Here is a 27,564-nt window from a genome sequence, read left to right on the forward strand (position 1 = left end):
ATCCAAACGCCCCCAATTGGCAGGGCCAGGCAGTCCTCCCAGAGATGGGCCAACACCAGCCCAGACATGGACCCGATGCTCAGGAGAATGCCCCCAGCAGCAATGAGCCCAGGAACCGACGCGCCAGAGCTCACCCCTCATCTGGGCCCTCAGTTAACATTCAAATAGCCTCATGGGCTTTCACACTTCCAGGCGTGGGCTCAAGAGAAACTTCATCTGTCAAACTGCAGACTTACTGTCATTTCAGCCACACTCTGCACTTTGTACTGTCTGCTCAGCTGTAAGGCTCCCCAACCTGAGGCTGCTCACCAGCCTCCTGTACCCATTCACCGGGATTCCCTCCCCCCAGAGTTTCAGGGGGCATTCCACAGACCACTATAAATTAAAGGGGAAACCCAGGCTCCCTAAGCCACAGCTCACTTGCCAGGATCAGCCTCAGTCCATCCATAAACCAAAAGATGGCCATCCTCACTGGCTCACATGACATGCCCCTGTGCCCAGGGGGCTCGCACCACCACTGGGTCCAAGTGGGGTCCAGGCCCTCGGGGGCTCACCACAATGCGTGCTCATCGTTGAGGACACGGTCAGCCTCATAGAATAAAACATTTTAAATAAAACTTCAGTTGTTTTTAACCAGAGAGAATTGATGACAATCCAAAAGGAAAAGATATAGAAAGTATCTGAATTTCAAATCTACTGTGGCCAGAATTAACCAGATGTTCTCAGATGTCCAATGTTTACAAGAATTTCAAAAAGAAACTATGAATAAGAACATATCATTGCAATCTTGATTTATGGCCTCACTTTTTGCAAATATATGCAGCAAATTTACATGTTTGGGGCAATAACATTTCAATACTCATTATTTTTTCACAAAAGTGTTTAATAATTTGATTGAAATGGAAAATTCAAGGCTTTAGTTAAAGATAGCTTAATAATTGTGTTGATCTCATGGAGCTGCTAGGAATCATTCTGGAAATATTAGAACTTAACTGCCAATACTCGTAAAAGGATTTCCGTAAGAAACACGCAGACAAAACCGTAGCTGGCTATTGCAGAGACGGAACCAGATGAACACCAGAAGGACTGCTGAGGTTTGGGCCAGCACGTAAAAAATGTTCTAGATGTTGTAATTGAGCACTAAGTTATCACATGATGATTCAAAAAAAGTGGGAGTATAAGTCACAATGTCTTTTTTTTATTTCAGAGAGGAAGGGAGAGGGAGAAAGAGAACGAAATATCAATGATGACAATCAATCATTGTTTGGCTGCCTCCTGCATGGCCCTTACTGGGTATTGAGCCCACAACCCAGGCATGTGCCCTTGACCGAAACTGAGCCGGGACCCTTCAGTCCACAGGCTGACGCGCTACTCACTGAGCAAAACTGGCTAGGGCCACAATATCTTTTCTCAATAAATCATAAATTTTATTTTTAAAATATTTTTACTGATTTCAGAGAGGAAGGGAGAGAGAAATAGAAACATCAATGATGAGAGGGAATCACTGATGGGTTAGCTCCTGCATGATCCTGGATTGAGCCCACAACCCGGGCATGTGCCCTGACTGGGAATCAAACCATGACCTCCTGGTTCATAGGTCCACACTCAACCACTGAGCCATGTTGGCTGGGCTTTTAATTCTTTCGATTTTTTCTTATATTCTGGCACTGGTTTTCTTTTTCCTTCCTGAAAAGTATAGAAAATGGCGCATTCTACTTTGATACTCTTAGATTTGATGAAATTCGGTATATCTCTGTCCCGTTTAGAAGTGACTGGTGTAAGGGCTGAGAAGTGGATTCAGATGTTTTTACCACACTGTGTCAAAACACACTAAATAACCCATCTTCTCTGACAGAAATGCCACCCTCGTCACATGCCGAGTTCTCGTGTGTGCTCATGTGTCTTTCTAGGTTCTAACATGTCTCACTGACCTTTCTCTTTTCCCCCCACTTATATTGCAGTAGAATTGACATATAACATTGTCTGAGCTCAAGGTGTACAACGTGAGAATCTGATACATGTACATACAGTCACAGCTACACAATGATGTTCAGTCAATGACGGGCAGCACAGACGACGCTGGTCCCCTAGATTATAATGGAGCTGAAAAATGCCTGTTGCTCAGTGCCGTCATAGCTGTGATCACATGGTCCCGGCACAACACTCCTCACCCGTGTGGTGATGCTGCCTGTCGTGTACAGTGCAGCCCCTACACTTATGTACAGAAAGTGAGAGTAGATGATGATGATAAACAACCATATTACAGGTTTATGCATTCACTACACTTTCCATCATTATTTTAGAGTGTACTCTTTTACTTACAGAAAAAGTTTGGGATAAACAGTAGCCGTGTTACACTGGCAGTAGCCTCATATGCCCCATGTTTACAGGGTGTCTTGATGTATCATGTTCTCTTGTGCCTAATTTAATCGCAGGTTGTTCTATAAATTTAGTGTAGCCTAAGTGTACATTGTTATAAAGTCTACAGTCATGTCTAGTTGTGTCTTGACTTCGACACTCACTCACCCTCACTCCCGGACTAACCCAGAACACATCCTGTCCTATAAGCTCCATTCATGGTGAGTGTCCTGTCCACGTGGAGGCAAGACGGAGGAATGCCACTGCCAGAGGAGACTGGGGAGACATGGCGACTTAATGCAGGTCCCTAGACGGGACCCTGGGACAGAAAAGGGGCATCAGTGGAAACCTGGTATGACCCAAATAGTCTGTGGTTTAGTCAATACTGTTGATGTTAATTTCTCAGCTCTGACAAAGGTACCACTGTTGTGTCTGATGTTCATGGGAGGGAAGTACAGGGACTCTGCGCTATTTGCAATCTGACTGTAAATCTAAAATTTTCCCAAACTATAAAGTTTTATAAAAGTTCCTTCTTTTGTGAAAAAGGTGGGATTTCTCGTTTTGGTTTTTGAACGGTGCTCCATGCATTTCCTTCCTGCTTTTGCAGAGTGCAGTGTGAGGATCTGATGGGGGCATCCAACCTTGATCCAAGAGGGACTTCCATGGGCACAGGGAATAGCAGGATGGGGGGATAAGAGAGCTGGAGCCCCGGTAACATTCCAAGCCACCAGCCCACCAGCAGCCTCCCCCTCCAAACCTTCCACTGCATATAGGATTAAGTAGCTATTTAAGCCAATGTGAATAGAGATTCTGTTACTTGCATCCTGACACTGTGTTTCCTGGGAGACCTGCCAGATTTAAAGATGAACAAAAGTTCTGGTCACCAGTCCATAAAGCTGCAGTCAGTCATTTACACCATGAAGTTTTTAGCAATTGTTCCCAATTGAAATAGGTGTTTACATCTAGAAACAACATTGTTCGCCACTCTGTGTACACTTCCTGTTTTGGTGGTTGTAGGTGAACAGGACGATGCCTGCTCTCAAACTAAAGAGAGAAAAAGGTCCCAGAGAATAGTTACGTTAACATCCAAACTGAACTGCTCTTCTCATGTCTCAGGTCTCATCTTAAAAATCAAAAACATTCACACGTAATCTGCCAAACAAATGAATGAGGGAATGAATGTTGAATGATGTAATCAGGTTTTTAAATTTTTTTTTTAATTCAGAGGGCTACTCTCGCCAACCTGAATTATACCACACATTACACAAAATTATTCTAATCATGAAAACTTTAGATGCCATAACAGACTCTGTCTTCAAAAAACGTAAAGCCCAAATCAATACACACACACTAAGAGATTTCAGTAAAATGACAAGCAGAATATGAGTGACAATCTGGATAAGTTGGACAGTAATCGCCTGAATTAAAAATAAATGCCATTTATTGAGCATCTACCCCCAAAAGTTACTAATTCTGCATAAGCTGCCTGTGCCTTCATCCATCCGTCCTCTCTTCAACCTTTCACTGGGCTCATCTGCCTTCGTATAGATCGTGTTTCCCAAGTTCATGCCTGTGTATCTGATGATCACAAAGGGGTTTCTTCTGTTCAGAAGAAACAATGCTACTACCTGCGATGTATGAACTTCATTACTAAATTCTAGGCATTCTCCTGAGTTGTTCAGATGCATAATCATATGTGTAAATATGATTTGTAAATATGTATGCTCTCCAGGTACATAACAATATTTGTAATTATGATTTGCAACTATGTAAATGTGTAAATATGCAATATGACTTGCAAATATTAAAACAGCTTTGATTCTCCATTTTAACATTCCAATATTTTAGTCTTCTTTCTCTTGTTTAATTATTAGGTGCACTAGTTAGAGCTCCTAGAACTATACTAAATAATCATGGTTATACCAGGTATCTATCTGTCTTAACCCCGACTCTAAAAGAAATGTTTGATCTCCATGTTTTAAAATCATATTAAGAAAAATATACCTGTTTCAATCTTATTAAGAGTAGTCATTTTTTAATCAAGAGATGTTGAATTTTATCAAATACCTTTTCAGCATCTATAGCGATGAGCCAATAAGGGTTTTCCTGTTGCTCAATTGTTGACTGGTGGATATGCTGACTTCCATTACCATCTTTCCAACACAAGGCATGCTTCCCCATCCCCGCCATTTGCTCCTGGAGCCTCTCTGGGATGGTCCCACCACAGGCAGAGTGAGACCACGCGGCAGCTGTCACTGTGGTGCTGCCTTACGGGCCAGTCCTGGCGTCTCAGTGCCCATAGTCTCTCTTGTGCTGGGGTCATGTAAGTAGAAGGAGGTGGTTGTCCTCGACAGTTGGGAGTATCCACTGTTGAAAGCTATGCCTGGAGCTTTGGGGGGCAGTGGCTTTAGGTCCATCAATCATTTTTCTCTAATAATGGGCCGATTCAACTTTTTCCTCTCCTCTAGGGTAAGTGTATGTATATTTTGCTAGAAAAGTATCCATTTCGTTAATTTTTTCAAAATTATTTGAACATAGTTGAACAAATAAGTGTCTCCAAACTGAATTTTGGTTGGCAGAGTGGGATGTGGCCACCATCCACTGGACACACCTCCTTGACAACTGAATCAGCGGGTACCAGTTAAAGAAGCCCTCCCACTTAGCCCAGCCAGCCAGCCCAGTGAAAACCAGCACAGCCATGGCCGGGACATTCTGGGTCCCTGTCCTTCCTTCCTTCTCCCTTTTGGGCTTAGCTTCTCTGTGGACACCCATGCACCCTTCATTTTTCAATAGCAGGCCTGAGGGACAGCTCCTTCAGCTTTTAGTTATTCAGCACCGGAGCCCGTAATTAAGGTCTTTCAGACACACTGGTATCTACCATGTATTACCATGGCTTTTCCTGCCCTGCGTATGCTCTGCGTTCACTTACTGAAACACAGTCTCAGCATTTTGGTAAACTTGTGAACATGAATATGCTCCTGTCCAGCATCCTTGATGTAAATATGGGCCCACGCTCAGTTCTGAGACATCTGGTTACCGTGGAAGGGCGCCCCGGCACATGCAGGACTGCCACTCCACTGGCTGTTCCAGGCCAGCTCCCACCGCCGTCTCTCCAGGGCATGGGCTGTGCAGAGTGCAGTGGGGTGGTGAGGAGACCCGGGAGCCACGTGTGTCGCTTGGCCGGCTCTCAGGTGCCAGGTCTGGCTGTTCAGGGCCCTATGGCCTCACAGCTGATTCTGAACAAAACATCAAGTTGCTTTCCAGGCCTGCCTACTCCTCAATTCAGACTATTACCATCCATTACCCATCTACACTTTGACCCCAAAGTGGGGGTCTGGCTAATGCTTTAAGTAGAAAAAATATATATAAATGAGGACAAACATCAGGTGGCCCTTTGCACTCCCTCCTCATGGTCTGGTGTCCTAGAAGCACCATGCTCCCCAAACCCAGCCAGAGCCCCAGCCCCAAGGACAAGAACCCCTCAGTCCCAGTAGGGCTACAGAGACCCCCACCTTCCAGAATCCCCTTCCCTACACCAGGCTGTGCAGGGGCCGGTGCTTCCTCTCGTGACCACCTGAATGAGCTGCCTACACACTCAGGCTTAACCCAAAGCTGGCCCTGCCCTGCTCCAGGGCAGGGCCCACACCCTCCATCCTGACTCCGTCTGTCCCCCACCAGCCTCCTCTGCACGCCTCCTGCCCTCCCTTTTCTCAGCCCCTCTGCCTGGTGGGGAGGTTTCCCCGGGTCCTCACCTGGCACGGCCTCCCAGCAGCCCTCCAACCCCACAGGGCTGTGACTCTGGAACCAGTCCCGTGTTTGCTGTGTCCCCCAGTGTCAGCTCAGGAGACTGGGATGCCGTGATCCCCACTTGAAAGGGCCCCAGCTCAGTGCAGCCAACACTACATACTTACAATACACAAACAACCTCAAAACAGCATGTTGTTCAGGTCTGACAACTGCTTCTTTAAAAGCTTTCCAGAAGGTTCTACTTTGCTCTCAATGGGCAGAGAGTCTCATGTGTATGAAGACGAGGTTAGCCCAGACTGAGCAGCAGGGCAGGACAGTGGGCTTGGGAGTGCCAGACAGAAATGAGAATCCCTAGGGTTCCCTGTTGGGGGCCACTGGGTGGGAACCCCAGAAAGGACCCTCCCCTTCAGACACACCACCAGCCAGGACATTGAGGGGCTCATAAGCCGAGGAGTGGATAGCAGAAAACAGAGCAGAGGGATGCTGTTTGGACAAGAGCTCAAGTGTGATTGGGAGAAATAGAGGCAGGAGCTTGGGGAGCAGTCTGGGTGGGGACCAGTTCATGGGGGAGTGGCCCTCATACCCCCCTTGCCAGTGGGTGTCGCCGGCAGCCCTTTTCTTCAAGGGTGAGGAGTGGACTGTCCTCTGGGCCCGCATCTGGTTCTAGGATGGGCATAGGATCCCCACAGGCAAAGCGGGGCTTCCATATATCTAAGCCAGTATAGTCATCCTGGGCCCCTCGCTGTGGATGGTTGGGAAGAGTCAGGTGGGACCATCTAGGAAAGGTCTCCAGTTGTGCAAACAGGAGGGCACAGAAGACAGTGTGGGGAAGCAGGGGAGGTGGGTATGGGTGCCATGCACTGTGGCAGCCTCTGGGAAGAGCCCAGAAACAAGAAAAGAGTGGGGTCCTAAGGGGTGGCCTCTGCTCTTGCTAGAGGGCTCCCTGGAAGATCCTGTTGGAACTCCACGCTGAGGCCCAGGAGCTGGTGGCCTGCGTGCTTCCTTCCTCGGGGCAACAGTCGGGGCAGAAAGTCCAGAGCTTGCCCCTTGGCGATAGTCCCCACACTGGGCCTGAGCCAGAAGCAATGATCCCTGCGAGGCCGGCAGCTACCCACTCCTTTCTGTGGTGCAGGTACAGAGAAGATACAGGTCCTCAGCGCACCTTCTTCTAAATCAGTGGTTCTCAACCTTCTGGCCCTTTAAATACAGTTCCTCATGTTGTGACCCAACCATAAAATTATTTTCGTGGCTACTTCATAACTGTAATGTTGCTACTGTTATGAATCGTCATGTAAATATCTGATATGCAGGATGGTCTTAGGCGACCCCTATGAAAGGGTCGTTCGACTGACAAAGGGGTCGCGACCCACAGGTTGAGAACCGCTGTTCTAAATCAACATTTTGCTCTGGGTCCTTTATTACTCTGAAATGCAACTCACAGACTACAACTTTATGTATTTTAAAGACCAATGTATACTAAAGAGCGATAAATGGAAGGTGGGTGTTTGAATTAAAACAATAAATATGTTAAATCTACAAACCAATACACAAACATACACACATGCTCATTTGGTCTCCTTCTTGAAGCTATAAAAATTCCAGCAAATGCCACTTTGAAAAATCTCAAGGCTGTACAAACACACTGTATTCCTTCACAAACCAATGCCAAACACCTGGGGTCGAGGAGGCAGGTGAGCTGCAGTCATGGATTGCGCCCTGACACTGCACAGATGATGCGCTCCTAGGCTCATCTAGGGCAGAGAACACCTAATCAGACAGAAGCCACAAAAATGAGTTTTCACGCTCTAATTTTCTTACATTTTGACCTCAAGTTTGTTTTCACTGCCAATATAAGCTGTTGGCAAAATTTATTTTAAGCAAAAGTATTATCGTCGTGTACAGTAACCAGAATTTACAATTGGGGGCTTCAAGGACCTACAACTCAGCGAGGTGGAGGCACCGACACCCCAATGACAGGCCCTGGTGGTGGTCTGGTGGAAGGCGGCTCAGGTGCTCCCAGCATGCTCCTCTGAGAGCAGGACCCGTGTCACCATCATTCTGTCACTGCAAGTTCCCTGGGCTCCAGCCCTGACCTGGAAGCCATTGGGCACCCATCTCAGCAAGGGCAGGGGTAGGCAAAGGGGTATAGTTGTCAGCAGCCGCCAGGCGGGTCCTCTGCCCAACAGCAGCAGCAGGGCCCCAGAGGCGAGATGGACTCAGCCACCCCTTCCTGGGCCCTCCAAGCCTGCCTGTTAGCCCTTCCTAGGAGCCACCTGTTTTCAAAACCTCCGTTTCTGCTTAAACTAGCAAGAGTTGTTCTGTCTACTGTAACTAGAGGCCTGCAGCAGACCAAGAGCTAGGATACGGCTATAAAATAACCCTGCCATTATCCTCCCGGCCCAACCACAAACTCTCGGGGGCAGGGCTCAACCCCAGCTCTCCCTGGTTAAGTAAGGAGCTTGTCACTCCCTGGAAGCGTGAGCCACACCCTTGAGGGGAGCAACACCACAGTGCACACCCCATGTGCACAGGACAGAGCTCAGTCTATGGGGCTTTAGGCAAACTACCCCGAAGTCAGGAAGTGTCCACACCTCGAGGTACAGAAGCGACTGATGGGTGGTCTCTGGAATCAGACAGGTGAGCTGAGCTCACGCTGTGTGGGATAATCCAGGGCCGACCTGCAAAGCAGATGACCTGGCAGCCTTTAGAAGGTGGCTCAGTGGAAGTTGTTACAGGGCATTCCTTCCCTGCTCCACTCCTGAGACTAATCCAGGTACTTGCTGCTCCTTCTACTGTCAGTCACAGGAGGTCAGGGAGGAGACAGCGGCTCAGCGAGTGGAGTCTGTGGCGGGAACCACAGGCAGATTCTGGGAGCTGCCGGCCGGTGCTCAAAAACAGCAGAGCAGGGACCCTTTCCCCACTCCCTACGTGGGAGTCCATTCTGTAGGACTCTTTTCCTCTCCCCATGTGGGAGTCTGTACTTGTTCTTCAATAAATCTCCACCTTTGCTATACCAAAGACAACAACAACAACAACAACAACAACAAAACAGCAGAGCACTCAGAGGAGCATTTGGCTGGAAGCTGGCTACTGCCGGCTTAGCATTTATTCAAGCAACAAAATTGACAGATCTGCAGTGATGGGACCTCAGTGGTGCCCAAAGCTTAATCGTGCAGGAAAGGGGACCCAAAATCAGGGCCACAGGCCACTGTTTACACCTCAGGGACCGAGGAGAAGAGCAGCCATATCGGCCTGCCCCAGAAATGCAGCTCCACTGAGAAACAAGTGGGAGAAAGGCTCAGTATCGACCAAAACAAGGAAAAGCAAGGCGAAAGGCAGAGAACGAAGTTCTCTCACCAGCAGTTACAGCAGCAATGGGACTGTCAATAACGCCTCCTGTCTGATTTCACTTAAATGCAGCCACCACAAAGACTTGAAAAACAACAGAGAAAAATCAATGAAACAAAAGTTAGTCCTTGGAAAAGATGAACAAAATTGACAAAACTTTAACTAGACTGACTAAAAACAGAAGACTCAACTTACTGAAATTGGGACTAAAAGAGAGAGCATTACTATCAACCTTATAGAAATTAAAAGGATTACAAGGGAATACCATGAACAATGGTGGCCAACTGGAATATACATACACACACACACACACACACACACACACACACAGTGGGGCCTTGACTTACAAGTGTCCCGACTAACGAGTTTTTCGAGATACGAGCCGTATCTCGGCCGATTTTTTGCTTTGAGTTGCAAGCTAAAATTCGTGTTATGAGCCAGCTTCAGATACCCCACCGCTAGTTGGCGCAGCGAACGTCACAGTGAACGCCACAACATCAGCCCAGCATCACGTGTCTCACACGTTCACTTTTTGATTTGACATACGAGTAATTTGAGTTACGAGCTCTGTCACAGAACGAATTAAACTCGTAAGTCAAGGCCCCACTGTGTGTGTGTGTGTGTGTGTATATATATATATATATATATATATATATATATATATATATATTCTGAGAGGAAGGGAGAAAGAGAGAAACATCAAGGATGAAAGAGAATCATTGATTGATCGGCTGCCTCCGGCATGCCCCACACTGGAGATTGAGCCCATAATCCGGGCATTCCTTATCAAAATAACTCTATCACTAATTAGATACAAGATCTGTAAAAGCTACACAATCTAAAATAAAGATCCTTGAAAACCCAAAGAAAAAGTTTCAAAATGATTCTAGAAGTAACCGGGAAAATGCAAACCCCAGGATAAAAGATGCATGTTACAGCCTCCTGAGTGGTTCAAAGGACTGGTGACACCAAAAGTTGTCGAGATGTGGACTAGCAGGTGTGAGTGTATACATGTGTGATGGCCATGTATGGACATCGTATGAGGTGTGCAGACATACACCCACACATACGTAACCCTGTCTGGGCACACTGGGCAGGCACCCAGGGATTGGCCACGAGAAGGCGAGTGGAAGGCTCGGTGCTCAGCACTGTGACAGTAAGAAAGGGGATGCCCTCTCACTGCCCATCGGTGTCTGTGAAGGCATTTGACATGTTCACTCAGTGGGTGAACTCCAAAGCAGCCAGAATACCAGGTAACCCTCAGGGTGCCAGGATATGCCAGGCACAGGACAGGAGCAGGGTGTCTGTCCCACGAGCATGCTGCTGAGGGGGAGGGGAGCCACGTATTTAGTAACCTCAGTACAGGGACTTGAGGCCCATCTGTGACAAGGAAGGGCTGGCCTGGGGGTCCCTCTGCTCCATGCTCTGCACTCCAGGACACTGGGCAGATGTCTGGGCTCAGGGCGCTGCTCCCCATATGGAAGGGAGCAGACCCAGCACATGCGTCCGGGCCTGGCAGCCCCACGGGACACCAGGGGCATGCGCAGACCCCAAGTCAACACCACTCAGCTTGGGATCTGGACTTTCTCTGTAAAAAGCAACACCCGGCTAGAGTCAAGTTAAATTCCAGTAGGGAAGTGCCTGTTTAGTCTCTTACAAGATAAAACTTTGTCCTTCACCCACAGTACAGGTTCCTGATGCAGCAGTTGCCACAAGCACTGAAGACAGTCAAGGTCTGCCCGCTGGCTCTGCTGAAAACAGTTTGAATGCCATACAGAATATAGACGAGGAGTTTCGGGCTTTTTGAGTGACTCCACAGGCCTTTCTCATTATAGAAAACTAAAATTAGCAAGGTTAGGGTCCAGACATCAATTTTCTCCTAGAAACTGGGATACATTTTTAACTTTCTCCCCATGTGGAATTTATTACATTAAATGATAGAAATGGAAAGTACATGTGTTGGTGCTTTCATGTTTGTCGTCCGTGGTTCCTCAGGAGGCGGTCCACAGCAGACCCCAGCCTTGAGGGCCACTCCTGTGTGCCTTGCCTTGGGTGGACCCCTCCCTCCAAGGACACTGATGCTCCCGGCTGCACTGCCCTGAGTTGCTCTGAGCTCCTCACCCTCTGGCCTAGCCTGAGCCCCCCTTCTTCCCTTTCCGGACTGACTCACTTATCAGGAGCTTTCAAAATACCGATAGAGCCCAGGCAGCTCGGCTGGCCTGAGTGCATGCAGGAGGAGCTGACGTCCACACTGAAGGCCCCGCCCTGGGGAGGACAACAGCGGGGCCAAGGCAGAGGCACTGGCTCTAACCATGTCTTCCCAGAAGTGGGGTCATCAGCTGCAGTCCCCAGTGCACAAAAGAAACTGGGGCTCGAACCAATCAGACGCACGCTGCCTCCCAGCCTGCAGCTTCCTTCACTCACTACCCCGCCAGCCCCGTACTTCCCACGCAGGCCCGCTCCCTGTTTCAAGTCTCTGCTTCGGCCCCGAAGTGGCCCCAATGGGCACTCCTTCCTTACTTCCCCGGGGTAGCTCCCATGCTCCAAAGCCTTCACCCCAACCCTGGCCACTTGCCCAAGGAGGCCACCTGTGGTCTCCACACCCAGGGCATTTCTTGCATCCTAAGTCACCCTAAAGTCCATCTCCTGCTGTGCTTGGCAACTGGGACAACCCAGGGACCAGAGCGCAAGCCCTGAGCCAGGCTGCCCCGTGCAAGGCCCCCTCTGTCCTAACGGTGGGCTGTGCCTCATCCCGATAAGACCAGAAGAGCAGAACCCCTGCCTCAGAGGGCGACAGTCCTGACAACATGCCAGGCATCTCAACTCTGCAGTCAAACCATGGCTCAGCCTGCTGGCTCCTGGATATGCCCGGGGCCCCACTCCTCTCACGCACAGCAAGCCCTTCTTGAAGCACCCCTCCCAGACTCCCAGGACGCCCTCTCAAGCCGCCTCCAGTCCTCACCTCTCCTGACCTTCTCTGTTGCCTCATGCTCCGTGACATCACCTGCTCTCCAGACTTTACCCCATAGACCGCTCCTGTCTTAGATTAGGACTGATGGGGTAAGTGTAAAAAATTGGGGGGAGGGGGGGCGGGGAGGCGGTGAAGCAGGGAAGGCAGCACACAGGGGCTTTGGGGGCCTCCCCCAAGGGGCCCATAGGCTGCTCCCAGCACTAGGCCACTCTGCCCAGACAATTCAGAGGATGCCCACAGAGGCAGTGTGCTGATGGGATCACCACTACCGGGGGGCCTCAGGGGTGCCCCCTGCTGCACTTCCAGCCCCTGGAAGGGGCCCAACTCCAAGGAGGAGCTCACTAAATATGAGTGAATGAAAGGCCACTGGGACCAGCTATTTTTTAAAATTTATTTTTATTTATTTTTTAATCTTCACATGAGGATACTTTTTCCATTGCTTTTCAGAGAGTGGAAGGGCAGGAGAGAGGGGGAGAGAGAGAAATAAAAACATTGATGAGAGAGAGAGACATCAACTGGTTGCCTCCCACACATGCCTCTATTGGGGGCAGGGAGCGAACCCACAACCCAGGTACGTGCCATTTTGCCATTGACCTGGAATCCAACCTGAGACCCTTTGGTGCACAGACTGACACTCTAACCACTGATCCACCGGCCAGGGCTGGGACCAGCCATTAATAATCCCTAAAAATTAGCTCTCCTAGACCCCGTCACTCACACACCTGCAAACTCAGTCAAACTTGAACCTGGGCAACACAGCAGAACCACCCAAAACCTGGAGGCTGAAAATGGGAGGACCCCAGGCTGACCTACATGGAGCCCAGACCTCCTGCCCTAAGAACTCCCCCTCTAAAAACATCAAGTGCCCCTGGGCCATGTATATAAGGACAGAGCCCTGAGGGTTCAGAGAATTAGATGAGACTCTACCTGGCCCTGGGGACAGTCTTGGAGTCATCAAATCGGCCACCGGGGTGTTATTTTTGTTTCCTGGTTGGTCAGTCTCCACTGCTCACCCAGATTCTGTTCGCAGCATTAATAACCACGACCCTCCAGTCCCCGCATACAGCCCAGCCGCCCCCCTCTCACCTGGATTCTGCACAGTATGTGCTGCCTGGATGCAGGGTGAGGGTAGTGACAGCGGTACAGCGAAAACAGGAAGTTGCAACAGATCTGAAAACCGTAACAGTGAAGGAGAAAAGAAAAGCAAAACATATGTCCCCACAAATTTGTGACTTGGACAGATGTCATTCTTAACAAAATGAATCTGTCTGAAAGGAAGTTCCAAATCATCCCGAATTACAACACAGCAAATGCAGAGGATGCCCTGCACTCAGGTGCTGGGTAAACATTTGCTGACCTGGATAAAGCCAGTGCCCACTGATGCAGGCTAGCGAGCATGCCTCAGAGCCTGAGTGCCCATCACCTCCAGTCACAAGAGGGAAAAGATTTTCCCTAAATGGAGAAAGAGGACCCAAGTAGTGTTTCCTCTTGTTCTTCTAATAGGAAGTAGCTGGAAACATCGGATCTGACACCTGCCCCCATTGTCCTGTGATGGCACTGTGCTCACTAGGTGATGAGCCCAGACCAGGAGAGCCACGTGCCTATCAGGAAGGGGCAGACCCTCTGCCCTGCAGGGCTGAACCTCTCGTCCATGCAATTTCAAGAACACGGCTGCCAATTCACAGAAACTGTCCACCCGAGAGGGCATTTGATGACCAGGTGGGTGCACCATGGAACAAAACCCTCCAGGAAGCAGGACTATCAGAGATGCTTGGGAGGCAGTGAGAGAGGGTGGGGACAGCCCTCTGAATGGTCCATCACACCCAGAATCTGGGAGCAGAGAATTCACCTGCACGAGGCACTCTCTGCCCCAATCTGGGCTGGTGTCCACCCAGTCCATGGGCAGTGGGAGGGGAGGCTATGGACAGCCGTGTCCCTACCAGGGAGCACTGCCTGCCACTGCCTGCTCTTAAGGACTAATACTACCAGAGGGATCCAGCCTTTCCCAACTGCCTGGAGGACTGGCTGCCCAGCCCCACCCACGCTCTGACAGGGGCATTGGTGGGCCTGAACACAGCAGGGTCCAGGAACCCAGTGGCCTCACAGCTCTTTTGATCCCCCAGAGCTGTGTCCACTCTGCCTCCACAACCATCTACATAGAATCCCGAGAATCCCGCCCCTGCCACTGCAGGTCAGAGGCCAGCACACCTGAGTGAAATGTCATGTGATGAGATCAATATCAACAGGGAAGACTGAATGGACCGAAACACAAACCTGGACCCAATTCAGGGTGGGGCAGGGAAGTGCTGCACAGAGCTGGTGGCAGGAGGGCAAAGGGGCCCCTCGAGGAAGGAGGAGCACGTCCTGTCCAGGCAACAGAGGACCATCCAGCATCGCTACAGGTGCCGGGTGGGGCACAACAAGCCGTCCCTTTGGCACAATCAGGGACAGCTGGTGGAACAACCAGGCAGCCTGAGCACTGCTCAGCCCTGGACACAGGAGGCCCTTGCCAGGAAGGAGAGGACAGAGACCTGCCAAGGAGGCACCCAGGGACACGTGACAACACCAATGCCACACACCTGTCAGGGCCTCCGTTCCCTCCTGTACCTGCTGCAGCCACCGTGCTGGGTTTCATTCCTACCTTCCTGACACACACATGGGCAGAAAGAGGTTAAGTCACATGCCCACAGTCACATGTGATGAAAGGCAGAGACCTCCACACTTCCCTGTGCCACTGCATGTCCTCACAGACACTGGAGTGTGGCCTCCCACAGGGCATTAGAGCGGATTTCCCCTCCACCAAGACCTGGGCCCAAGCCATGCCTTCTGCTTTTAAATCCCCTTCGGTTCCCAGAATAACTGCTGGCCATTTAGAGGCTGAGAGGTAGGGCAGGAAGGAGGCTTGTCCGAGCCCACACCAGTGAACCTGGAAGCCAAAGCCAGGGCTAGACCTCCAAGACACAGCCCCAGACACCAGTTCCCATGCTCCCGGGTCAGAGCAAGATGAGCCAGGAAGGCCCGGTGGGCAGGAAATAACCAGGGCCAGGGTGCAGATGGAAGAAGGGGCAGGTTCGGCATAGGCTTCTTGGTGCCACAGCAGAGCAGGGCGAGCCACCCCAACCACAGGGCATTCTGCTCAGACGGGGAGGGGACTGCACTTTATAGCTTGGGTGGCATCCCCAACCCCTCATCGGGAACTTGATGGCCCAAGAAGACAAGCCCAGGATCACAATGGCCCACCAGTGAGAGTCTGACCCCAAGGCCCTGCTCCTGGAGAGGAGAGGAACTTATTCTTATTCACTGAAGGGAAAACCAGAACCGGAGGCAGCATTTCCCTCCAGCGTGGGAGGCACCAGTGTGCTTCCCTGACAGCTAGGGCACCTCGTCAGCCTAGGAAACTCCAGTCTGTGCAGCACCCAGACCAGCTTTGGTGTAGGACCTGTCACTCACTTCTGGGGACCTGAGCCACTTCCCACATCATCCCTGGTCACATGCACACCCCACACAAAGTGAGGTCAGGATGGGACAGTGCCACTCCACCCTGCACAGTCTGCTCGCCTCCTCCCTGTGATGGATGGAGCTGTGGGCCCCTCCCGTGCAGCCCCTCCCAGTGGACACTCTGCTTCAGTGCCATTTTCATCTCCCAAACCAAATTTTAAACTTTATAAAGCAGTGCAGGTGGGTGACCGAGATGCTGCTCAGACCCTCTGCTGCCTTTCTGATTAGCCACCAGGCCCCTCGCTGACCCCCACTACTGGACCCCATCCTGGACCAAGCCCACCTCCCAACAGGAGACCTTGCCATCAGCCCGCCCAGGCAGACACTGAGGTAGTCAACATTTAAAAAGCTACCACCATGGGACGAGATCAACCAAAGAACTTGTATGCATATATGCATAACTATGGACACAGACAGTAGGGTGGTGAAAGCCTGGGGCAGGGGGCGAGGGCAGGCTATAACGGATCAATGGGGGGAAAGGGGACATATGTAATACTTTCAACGATAAAGTTTTTTTTTTAAGCCATCACCCTGTAGTCCCTTGTGGGGCCCTGACACCTCCTCCCAGGCAGCACTGACCTCTCATCATCTCCCCTTCTGGTCAGTGGGCTCTAAAGGGGCAATCCGCTGGAGGCAGGCCTGGTCTGATTCCTGTACTTCTGAGTCATCCTAGAACAGGTCTCTCTCCCCGAAACCCGGCCATCACCCACCGGAGTCAGACCCCAGGGCTGCATGGCCCCTCCTCCCCAGCTCCAGGAAGGCCATGCAGGCCCCATGCTGATGGTGTGTGCCATGTGGGCATGCAAGCCCCAAACTCAAGTGGAGAGACCTTTCTCAGGGCGCCCTGCCAGATCCTAGGCTGAGAGGCAGTAGACATGTCCCTGTCCTCCAGGGCTGTCCAGCAGGCCGACCTGCAGTGCTCACTTCACTGGATTCAAACAAGAAAAATATTTAATACTTTACATCGAAGAAGTGCCTCCCCCACCCAGTGATCTAAACCCTCCCTCAGCAACTGGAGAGCCGATAAAAACAGGAAACCCCACAGATGACAGTGTGAGCTCTCAGAGGCTGGCCGACAGCTCAGAGCTCCGCCTGTGAGATCCAGGACGTCGGGCAGGAGGACCAGGAGGCGAGTGTGGCTGCACATAGACCTTCGCCATGTTGACTTCCAATGAGAACCACATCTAAGGCAGGCATGGCACGGTGCTGTAAAGGGTGAGGTGTGGAGCAGAGAAAGCAGCCCATAACTGTACCAAACTTGGGATCACCGTATATCTGATCCTACCACCGTGGATGGGCAGGACCCCGTCTACAAACAGAGTCCCAAACTTGGGCAAACAGAAAGTACATTCAGATCTTAGGTCACAAGCAATAATGCCACAGGCAACCCCCATGGGACCAGGGGCCCGGGACAGCAGGGAGGGAGACTGTGAGGAGGTCGCCGGTCAGCCCCCGCCTGCCCGGCACACCAGAGCCTGCTTCGGGCTTCGTAGACAAGGACTGCTGCTTCCCCCATCTCTTGGAAGACTAGGCACTGGCCTGTGCACTGGGCTGCCCCAGGCGACAGCACTGTATGCTGGGCTCAGGATCTGGGTCCTCTCCTACCTCCTGGGTGTCCACATAGAGAGGCCTGAGTCTAGCTGAGCTCCCAGAAGGTGAGTAAGGCTGGAAAAAAGTGGCAATGCTGGGAGGTGGGGGTGAGAACAAGAGCCAAATGATGGGTGTCCAAGCAGCTAGGGAAGGAGTCATTGAAAAAGGACATAATTAGGAGTGCTGGCAGGATGTGGAGCAACTGCAGCTCTGGGACTGGGCAGGTGAGCTGCACTGCGGGGCGGCGCCCTGGAAACAGCGAGCAGCTCTCGACAGGCTCCACAAGGAGTCAGCAAGCAGCCGCAGCCCCCTCCAGGCACATGCCCAGGAGAAAGAAAATGAACGTCCATGCAAAAACCTGGGCACAGATGCTCATGGCAGCACTATTGCTAATGGTCAAGGTGGAGCAGGCCAGGTGCCCATCATGGATGGGAGATAACAGACTGGTGTGTCCAAGAGGAGATGAGCGCTCATCCTGAACAGGAATGTGGCTCTGACATACGCCAGCACTGAGAACACGCTGGGGAAAGAAATCAGATGCAAAAGGCCACATGAGTGACTCCATGTGGGAAATGTCCTAGAGATGGACAGGAGACGATGGTTGCCAGAGGCTGGGGTTCAGGGATATGGAGAGAATGAGGAAGGGGACAGCTAAGTTACTGAGTTTCTTTTTCAGGTACAAGAAATGTCCTAAAATTGGCTGGTGAGAGATGCACAACTCTGTGGATACAGTCAACCACTGGTCGACACGGACACGCTGAAGTGTATGGCATGTGACGGCCATCTCAGTGAAGCCATCACCAAACAGAAGTCCTTGAAGAAGCAGGGATCCTCTGGCACAGGTGCCAGTCACCCCACCAAGCCTGCTGTGCTGGGCAGAGCTGGGAGAAGGCTGAGGGCAGCGAGCGGTGGAAGTGAGGAACCCCACAACAGCAGGAGAGGCCGTGGCTTTCAGGGAGTTTTCGGGGTGGAGCTACAACTAGGGCAAGGAGGACAAAACTGATCGTGCCGGGAAGAGAGGGACTGTGCCCCAGGTGCTGCCCACCCTGCTCAGCCCAGGATAGCAGCTCACAGACACCTGTTGTCTACAAGGCCCTGAGAGGCCTGCAGCCTCGTTAGAGAATCCTCAGCAGAGCCCAGTTGCACAACCGGTCTGCAAACCCTGGGTAGAGGGCTGCGCAGGGGTTGACCAAGCAAAAAGGGAAATCAGCTCAAAGCTGACATTTAGCCCCAAGTAAGTAGCAGGACAAAGTCCTTACAGGCAGATACCCGAAAGCAAGCTGTGCTCTCAAAATTCTACTGCCTGGCTAGGTCTCCTTCCCAAGAAACAGTCTTACCATGTAAGGGTGGGACCAGCTCTGAAACCTCGGCTGTGAAACTTCCCCTCTCATTTCACTCCAAACCAATATGTAAAGAGCCTAAAGCAAGAAACCTCACTTGTCAAAATCCAGCCACCCCAAGGAAAACAATTAGGTACGCAGCCCTGCCACCACCTTCCAGGCAAGTGGAAGTGCCACGGGGGTTACAGAACAGCCACAGGGCTCTCTGTGAACCTGGAAAAGCCCCAGGCACCCCCAGCCATGTCTAGAACCCCAGGCAGGGAGATGGCCATGCAGGTTTGGGAAGAGCCACAGCTAGGGCAGAGGTCACCGGAAGGAAGCCCCAGGAGACTTGGTGAGTGGTTAACCGGTCACGGCCATGTTCGTAATAATACAATGCAATGACTTCCCGTTCCCATCCCACTGTCTCCTGAGTGAACGGAGGCTTTCCAGGGGGTGTCTGAGGTGCAATGATGTCCTCACAGCTAATGCAACTTTCTCAGGTTCAGCTTTTTTTTCTGTTTCTACCTATTGATAGATGGTAAATATTGGTAGTTGTAACTTACGTAACTAATAACTCTTTGAGGTCCTCCATAATTTTTAAGAAAGTAAGAGGCAAACATTTGAGAACCAAGGTATTGTAGGTATTTATCACACCTTCGTCTGTCATCACAGGGTGAGGAGCAACCTGAGGGCCCTCCATGGAGACATAACAGAGCCACGAGTGATGATGAGATGAGAGTAGGATGTTAGGGGCAACACATGGTTAAAGTCTACACCCAGACCTTAACAGTGGTCACCTCTGGGGGGTGACAGTGGGGGTAACAAGGGAAGACGATAAAACCACAAAAGCAAAAACACATCACCTAGCACTTGTGCACAAAAGGAAAACTGTCCTTCACAACAGGGCACGTGTGTTTCTAACTCAGACACCTTCCTCCTCGATCCATTGCCCTCCAGGAAGAGGCAATGCTCTGGCCACAACCTGGAGCTTGGTTTCCCAGATGCTGAAACTGTCAAGAAAGAATCCCTCCCAGGCCTCAACACCATCTAGACCAGTGGTTCTCAACCTTCTGGCCCTTTAAATACAGTTCCTCATGTTGTGACCCAACCATAAAATTATTTTCGTTGCTACTTCATAACTGTAATGTTGCTACTGTTGTGAATCATTATGTAAATATCTGATATGCAGGATGGTCTTAGGCGACCCCTGTGAAAGGGTCGTTCGACCACCAAAGGGGCCGCGACCCACAGGTTGAGAACCGCTGATCTAGAGTGTGTTGGTCAATATGGGCACATGTCATGCGAAGACAGTGTCACCAAGCAGATCTCCTGAAACCTACTACATAAACCAAGGAATCACAATCTCCTTCAAGAATTGGCCTCTTTCATGTCCAGGCGTCTCTTCCACAAGCATCACATGGCACATGGGTGAGACTATGTCATGCCCACCCTGCTGCCACTGACTGGGGACGCTCCCTCCCTCCCTCGGGCTGCTCCACACAGTAAGAAACCTGTGCTACAGCCTGGCTGGCGTGGCTCAGTGGTCGACCTGTGAACCTGTAACTGGGAGGTCACAGTTCGGTTCCCAGTCGAGGGCACATGCCTGGGTTGCTGACTTGGTCCCCAGTGTGGGAGGCAGCTGATCAGTGATTCTCTCTCATCATTGATGTGTCTATCTCTCTCTCCCTCTCCTCTCCTCTCTGAATCAATAAAAGTATATTTAAATTAAAAAAGAAACCTGTGTTACAGATACCTCTTTACTAGCCCTTCAATTCAAAGACATCTTGCAGAATTAACCTATGCACTGTTTTCAAAAACAAATGTTCCTTCTAGATGTAAACATAATGCAAAACTCCTATAGCATTTAAGAAAATGAAAATTCAAAGACAACATGTTGCTAAACATGAGTAAATGAAGTTACCTATTTTGATGTCAACAGAGAGAAGTGTGTGTATACACTTGAAACACAACAAAAATGCTAGAAGTCAGAATCAAAGATTACAGGGAAGAATGTTTGCGCAGCAAAATTCTTTTCTCTCGGAGACCGAAATGCCCCACCATGCTTAATTTTCCTGACATTTCTGAGGCTTTGAAGCCACAGCTAACGGATCTGAATCATCTGAGCAAAGCCATGGTACAGTGGCATGTTACTGGAAAGCCGAGAATAGAATGCTAAATATACAGACACACACCCATACCGGGCACTTTTGAAGAAATTTATCAAACACGAAACTAGATAAAGTTGTCTGTGACAAAGTCAGAGGGAAAGCAGTTCATCTCCAGCAGGGAAGTATAATGCTTGGGCTCCTGGAAGTTAAAATGAGAAATACACAAAAATAGCGCCTACCTTTTATTAATAAAATCAAACCTCCCCAGAACACGGCTTAGCTCACCGAAACACCTCGCCCACAGCTACTGCCGGGGAAAGGGCAAGAACCATCCCCCCCGCCACCCTCCGAGTCTAAGTCACACTGGAGTCGGGGGTCCACACCACCTACGGCCTGGCACCCACTGCTCACCTAGGGAGGGGCGGGGAGGACGCGCAGGGCCCACGGTGCCATCCCCTTTTCTCCTCCACCAGCACGCCCCTTCGGAGCAGCACGCTGCTTTATTTGGGTTGGCAGTTTAAGTACCAACAGCTGAAATGCCGAACTAGGTCAGCCCTGGCCGGCCTCCGAGCTGCGGCCCCCGCCTCGCTCCCTCATCCCAGGGGCGGCCTGGGGCCTGGGGGGGAGGCCCTGGAAGGTGAAGGGCCTGTGCAGTCAGCACCCCTTTCTAGGCACGAAGAGCTTCTCAGCATCTCTCTCCTTCAAGCGGCAGCAAAGCCGGCCAGGGCTTCCCACAAGCAGCCCCTCTTCTGGGAGCTAGAGAGGCACTAAGTTGCGGGGAAAGGCGAGGTGCCGGCACCCCGGGGGCTGTCCGAGACAGACAGACAGACAGGGAGACAGGCAGGCTGGCCAGGGGCCAGGGCCATGGAGGGTCAGCCGTCAATCAGAGGCCACAGGTCAGGGGCTGCGGTTTGGGGACCAGAGCTCAGAGTTAAGGTTTTGGGGTCAAGATTCTGGGACCAGGGTTGGCGCCAGGTTAGGGGTTTGAGGTTCCTGGACGAGGGTTCTAGGGTCAGGGTTTGGGGACCTGGGACAAGGATGAAGACTGGGGTTCGGGGACCTGGGTTCAGGGGTTGGGGCTCAACCTATGGAGTTTGGACGCTGGGTCTGGGGGACTAGGATTCCAGGGTTCCAGGCAGAGCTCAGGGCACTAGGGTCTGGGGTTCAGGGTCGCAGGGTGGTACCGACAGGGTTCAGGGCTGGAGTCCCAGGGCTCAGTGTCCGGGTCCCAGGGTCCCAGGGTCCCAGGGTCCCAGGGTCCCAGGGTCCGAGGGCCAGGGTTCTGGGTCCAGATCCCAGGACTCAGATCCGGGTCCCGGGGTCCTGGGTTCAGGGCCGGGGCCGGCGCCGCCAAAGCACTTACGTCGTCGAAGAGCGAGCCCACGTTGGCCGTGACCAGCAGCACCGCGGTGCCCGGGGCGGCCGCTTTCCCCGCCATCGTGGCCTGGCCGGCCGGCCGGCCGGTGTCCGCGGGGCGCGCGTCAGCTGCGCCGGGGGGCGGCCCCGGGGTGCATCGCGGGCTCGGCGGGTCGGGCCGGGCCTGGCCGGGGTCCGGCTGCGCGCACGCTCGCTCTGGCTGCTCCGCGGCCCGCGCCCGTCGCTCTCCGCCGGCGCCTCACCGCGGCCCGTGCGCAGCCATTAGGAGCGCCGCCACCAGAGTCCCGCAGAGCCGCCGCCGCCGCCGAGCACTGAGGCGAGGCCCGCTTCGGGGCGGGGGCGGGGCGTGCAGGGGCGGGGCGTGTGCGAGGCGGGGCATGCGCCGAGGGCAGGGCCTATGGAGGGGCGGGGCCTTGGGGGGCGGAGCGTTGCGAAGGCCTGCGCGGGCGGGCGGACGGGCGGGTTCTTGCGAGGGCGGGGCCTACGAGGGGCGCCCCAGCGTCGGCCTGGGCTGCGTGGGCCAGTGCTCCTGTCAGTCAGCGGCCGCCCAATCCACCCAGGCCCCTTGCCCGCGCCTTGGCCGCGCTCTGACTCCGCCCTCCTCACTGCTCTGACGTCACGACCCGGCTTAGAGGGTGCTCCTTAAAGGGACCGCGCACGGTTCCCCAGCTCGATGGGCCTCAGACCCTGTGTCCCGCAGGTTACCCGTATGCAGTGCTTGCCCAGCTCTGCGGCGCCCCGAGAGCTGGAGCACGTGGCTTCGCATCTGCCTGTCAGGACCCTCAGAAATGGAAGAACAAGAGGCCATGCGGGGGCGAGGGGTGGGGTGGGGCGAGGGGGTAGGGGTACAGGCCTGACCTGGATGGGGCTCAGCAGAAGGTGCAGCTGGGACCCAGGTGGTTCCAGGATGCCAGCAGTGGCTGGGTGAGGCACTGTGTGCCCTGGTGGTGAGGTGGGCCAGTCCCAGTGCTGGGGCTCGGCCCCTGGAAAGGAGTGGGCCCCACATCTGTAAAGCTAAATGTCCTGACAGCTACACTTACAAAATGTCACAAGTAACTGCTGCCAAAGGTAACGTTAATGGTACACTTTATTCAATATCAATTCATTTGTAATCAATACTTAAACATCATCAGCCGGCTTTCCAAATCGAGCTGCTGAATCCTTAGGAGACACGAACATCTCCGTTCCCCCAGGGCTGATTCCAGAGCTCGCAGCCATGTGAGCCGTGTGTGCCGGCCGCCCAGCGGGACAGGGTGGTATCCAGGGTTACGTGGGCACAGTTTAGGGATGGAGCGTGTCACGGAGAAGAAGCAGAGCCCCTGGCCCTGGGCTCCAGCAAGGCCAGCCTTCCGCTTCCAAGTAAATGGCGGTGCCCAATGGCATCAGAGATGTGAGTGCTGTCCTATTACAGCAGACAGACAGACATCACCTGCCAAGGCTGGGACCCCGCTGGGCAGGCTCTGTGGGGTCACCTTCCCTCACTAAGGAAGGCACCACCTCTCCTTGTCAGTGCATCTGAGGACCCTGCTTATAGTGGCACTCAGCCTAAATACCAAAACTTGTTTGACTTAGAAACCAATGTCTAATTAGTTTCAGTGAATGTGGGCTTCAGACTGAATAGTGTCCCCCCCCCCCAAATTCATAGGTTAGATTGAAGCCCCAACTCCCAGTGTGGCTATACATGACAATGGGGCCTATAAGGAGGCAATTAAGGTTAAATGGGGTCATAAGGATGAGGCCCTTTTCCAATAGCATTAGTGTTGTTATGAGAGACCCCAGAGCACTCACTGGCCCCCCACTCCTCCCTACCCCTGAACAAAGAAGAGGTCATGTGAACACACAGTGAGAAGGCATGGTCTGCAAGCCAGGAAGAGAGCCCTCACCTGAAACCAAACTTTGTGGGAACTTGACCTTTGACCTCTGGCCTCCAGAACACGGAGAGATCCATTTCTGTTGTTTAGGCTGCCCCTGGTATTACAGCTTCTGGAGCTGACGAATAGAGCATCTCTTGTTTTACTTTCTTACAAAGTCAGCACATGCCAAGGACACCCTGAGTAGAAACCAAATGTAGGGGCATCGAGAACGCCGGGAACCTGTTTCCTAAGTAGTAGCATTGCCACCTCCCCTCCCCTCCGGCTGTTTCTCCCTCACACCCTAGCATTCCTTGGCCAGAAACATGCACACCTGCACACGCGTGCCCGCACACGCACTGACTCGATTACGCTGAGACTGCGCCTAAATAGCCTGACGTCTTCCTGCTGAGTCAGCAGGCCCACCGGCGTCTGATGGCTACTCTGCACCTTCTCTGTCCTGCCATCGCCTGCTGGGTCCTGTCCTCAGCTCACACACATGCTACAGTGGCTCGGATCCTATAAAATCCTCCTCTGCCCTACACCCCTCTTTTTACTCCCCTTGTTGTAAACTTCCTCCTAAAAGTCAACCTGTCTTTGCCCAGCAGGCCACCTCCAGGCTCTCAAACCCACCCCCCACTTGGCCATCCTCACAGTTATCACTGGCCCTTGATTCAGCCCCCCCCCCCCCCATTCCCATACCCAGTCTCCTCTGACTTTCAATATGGCTGACACACCCCACTCCCTGCAGGAAATGGGGTCTGCCCTGGAGAGCATGACAATTGCACCCTTGGTCTTCCCCCTCCCTGCCCACCACACTCAGTCTCTTTATCTGGCTCCTGCTGGTGCCCCACCCCAAGTCCTGGGTCCCTAGGTCCGTGGTCGGCAAACTGCAGCTCGCGAGCCACATGCGGCTCTTTGGCCCCTTGAGTGTGGCTCTTCCTAAGCCTTAGGAGTACCCTAATTAAGTTAATAACAATGTACCTACCTATATAGTTTAAGTTTAATAAATCTGGCTCTCAAAAGAAATTTCAATCGTTGTACTGTTGATATTTGGCTCTGTTGACTAATGAGTTTGCCGACCACTGCCCTAGGTGATCCTGGCTCCTGCTTCCTTCTGTGCACTTCTCACTGGCCAACTTCGTCAGGCCCACCCCTGAGACTTTCTCTGTGCGCCTGCCTGGCAGCTCCCCTGGGAAGGACATGTCAAACCCAGCAGGCAGGAGCAGGTTCCAGATCCGCCCCCTTCCTCCCATACACCCGCTAGCTGTCGGTGGGAGCTGTGGCCAGCTCAGGGCCATGGGCCTCTCAAATGCCCTTCCTCCATCAGATCTCCGTGCCCACCACTGCACCCCAAGAGCTCCCCTCACATCCCCCATCTCACTATGGAAACACGTCAGCCTGCGAGCTGGGCCTCTCAGTCTGATGGAGCCCGCCACGAAGAAACACTCGATATGCATCACATGAACCAATGACACATGCGACCATCACCATGCCCGGGCCGGGGCTACCTGACTTTCAGAGCGACATTGAGCGCCGACCTCGCCCATGTTAACAGCCACGTTCACACAGTCCTGGGTGAGCTGGCCTCCCTGTCCTACGTGCCCTTCTTCACCTTTGGGACGTTGTCCCATGTTGGTGTATTACCTTTGCCAAAATAATAACAGTAATGCGTTTTGCAAAGCCCTGCTTACCCGGCGGCAGACGAGGCCTGCCCCCACTGGCATCTGGACCCAGCCCCTCAGTGTGGGAGGGCAGAGGAGGGGAGGTGGAGGCAGCCAAAGCTGCGACACGGATTCCTCAGAAGGAGCCAGCCGGCTCCAACCCAGCCTGCTCAGCCAGTACTCTCTGGGCTCCCAGGAGGGAGATTGGCCCAAGTCTTTTGTTAAACAACAATATGCTGTAATTTTTTTTAAAGGGACAGCACATTATTGCTTGGTTTAAGATAGTAACCAATTGCTCCGGCCAGTGTTTCTCAGCGGTTGGAGGGTCGGCCCACACACCAAAGGGTCTCAGGTTTGATTCCCAGTCAAGGGCACATACCTGGGTTGCAGGTTCCTTCCCTGGCCCTGCGTAGTAATAGGTATCACTTTGCAGGGCCCACCCATGTGCGAGGTGCTTTACAATAGTCAGCCCTAGTCCTCACAGCGGCCGTAGGAGGTATGTATGTTTTACAGAGAAGAAAACCGAGGCTTCAGGATTTAAAAGCTGGCCAACTTTCCACAGACAGGAGGTACACAGCCAAGAACAGAACCCAGCCAGACTCCAAGCCCTCTGGCCATCAGCAGCACCATACAGCTTAAACTTCCATCCACCCAGTCACTCATTCATTCATTCCCCGAGCACCCTCTCTGAGCTGTGCACTATTCCGAGCACCAGGGCGGATGGAACGTGTCCTCAGGAAGCTGAGATTCCAGCAAGAGAACAGGCAAGAAACCCGTGAGGGTCACTCTGATTAGGTGGCGCTGTGCCCACTTCCTGGGCATTTCCTTATAAAAGTCACATGCTCATCAGAGAACGTTTGAAAACTAGAGAGCAGCACACAGAACACGACAAGGAGGAGCGGTCACTCATCATGTCACCCCACGTAAAACACGCTGTGACTGTTCTGATGGTACGTCTGTCGAGGGTTGTTTACACTCAGTCCGCACTGGGCCCTCTGATCACGCGCTGTCCCCTTTTTGTAAACCCAGCGTCATTATGCAAGCGCGTTCTGGTACAACTGAAAACTCCCCCAATGTGGTCGAATGCCCGGGTAGCAGTCACCCGACAGCTACATTCGCATTCACCTCGAGGGTGACACCTTGGTGCTATAACTTAGGATGCTTCCAACTTTGCATGATCAGGTCGATTGATTCAGAAAAGGCATGTGACAAAAATTTAACATCCTTTTTGTGATTAAAAAAGACAACACAAACCTCTCCGAAAACTGAAAATAAAGGGAACTTCCTGAATCTGATAACGGGAACTGTGACAGCTTCCCAGCTCACAGCACGTTGGGTGCTGATAGACAAAGCGCTCACTCACGAGTCTAGTCAGCACTGGACTGAAAGGTCTGTCTGTACAATCAAGTGAGAAGAAGAAATGAAAGGCATTCGGCTTGGAAAGAACCAAAACAGCCTTTGGTTTCAAGCAACATGATCATCTGCATAGAAAATCCTAAGGCATCTGCCTGGTCGGTGTGGCTCAGTGGTTGAGCATTGACCTATAAACCAGGAGGTCACAGTTGGATTCCCGGTCAGGGCACATGCCCAGGCTGCGGGCTCGATCCCCAGTGTGGGGTGTGCAGGAGGCAGCTGATGAATGATTCTCTCTCATCCTTGATGTTTCTATTTCTCTCTCTTTCTCCTCTCTCTTTCTCCCTTCCTTTCTGAAATCAATAAAAAAATAATATT

General features: G+C 52.2%; 1 protein-coding gene across 3 annotated transcripts in view; it reads right to left on the bottom strand.

Annotated features, from left to right (window-relative positions):
- The window catches only part of INPP5A (inositol polyphosphate-5-phosphatase A), a 144,074-nt gene extending 121,421 nt beyond the window's left edge, over nt 1-22,653 (bottom strand). Inside the window, exon 1 of one of the 3 annotated variants that reach the window (XM_059661660.1) lies at nt 22,306-22,653. In XM_059661660.1, the coding sequence (XP_059517643.1) occupies nt 22,306-22,380 (75 nt within the window). In that variant the 5' untranslated portion in view covers nt 22,381-22,653. The remainder of the gene's footprint in view (nt 1-22,305) is intronic. The other 2 variants (XM_059661658.1, XM_059661659.1) reach the window with 2 other exon arrangements.
- Nucleotides 22,654-27,564: the final 4,911 nt, after the last annotated feature.

This window comes from Myotis daubentonii, chromosome 13 (genome assembly GCF_963259705.1).
Source record: "Myotis daubentonii chromosome 13, mMyoDau2.1, whole genome shotgun sequence".
In the NCBI taxonomy this organism is placed as follows: domain Eukaryota; kingdom Metazoa; phylum Chordata; class Mammalia; order Chiroptera; family Vespertilionidae; genus Myotis; species Myotis daubentonii.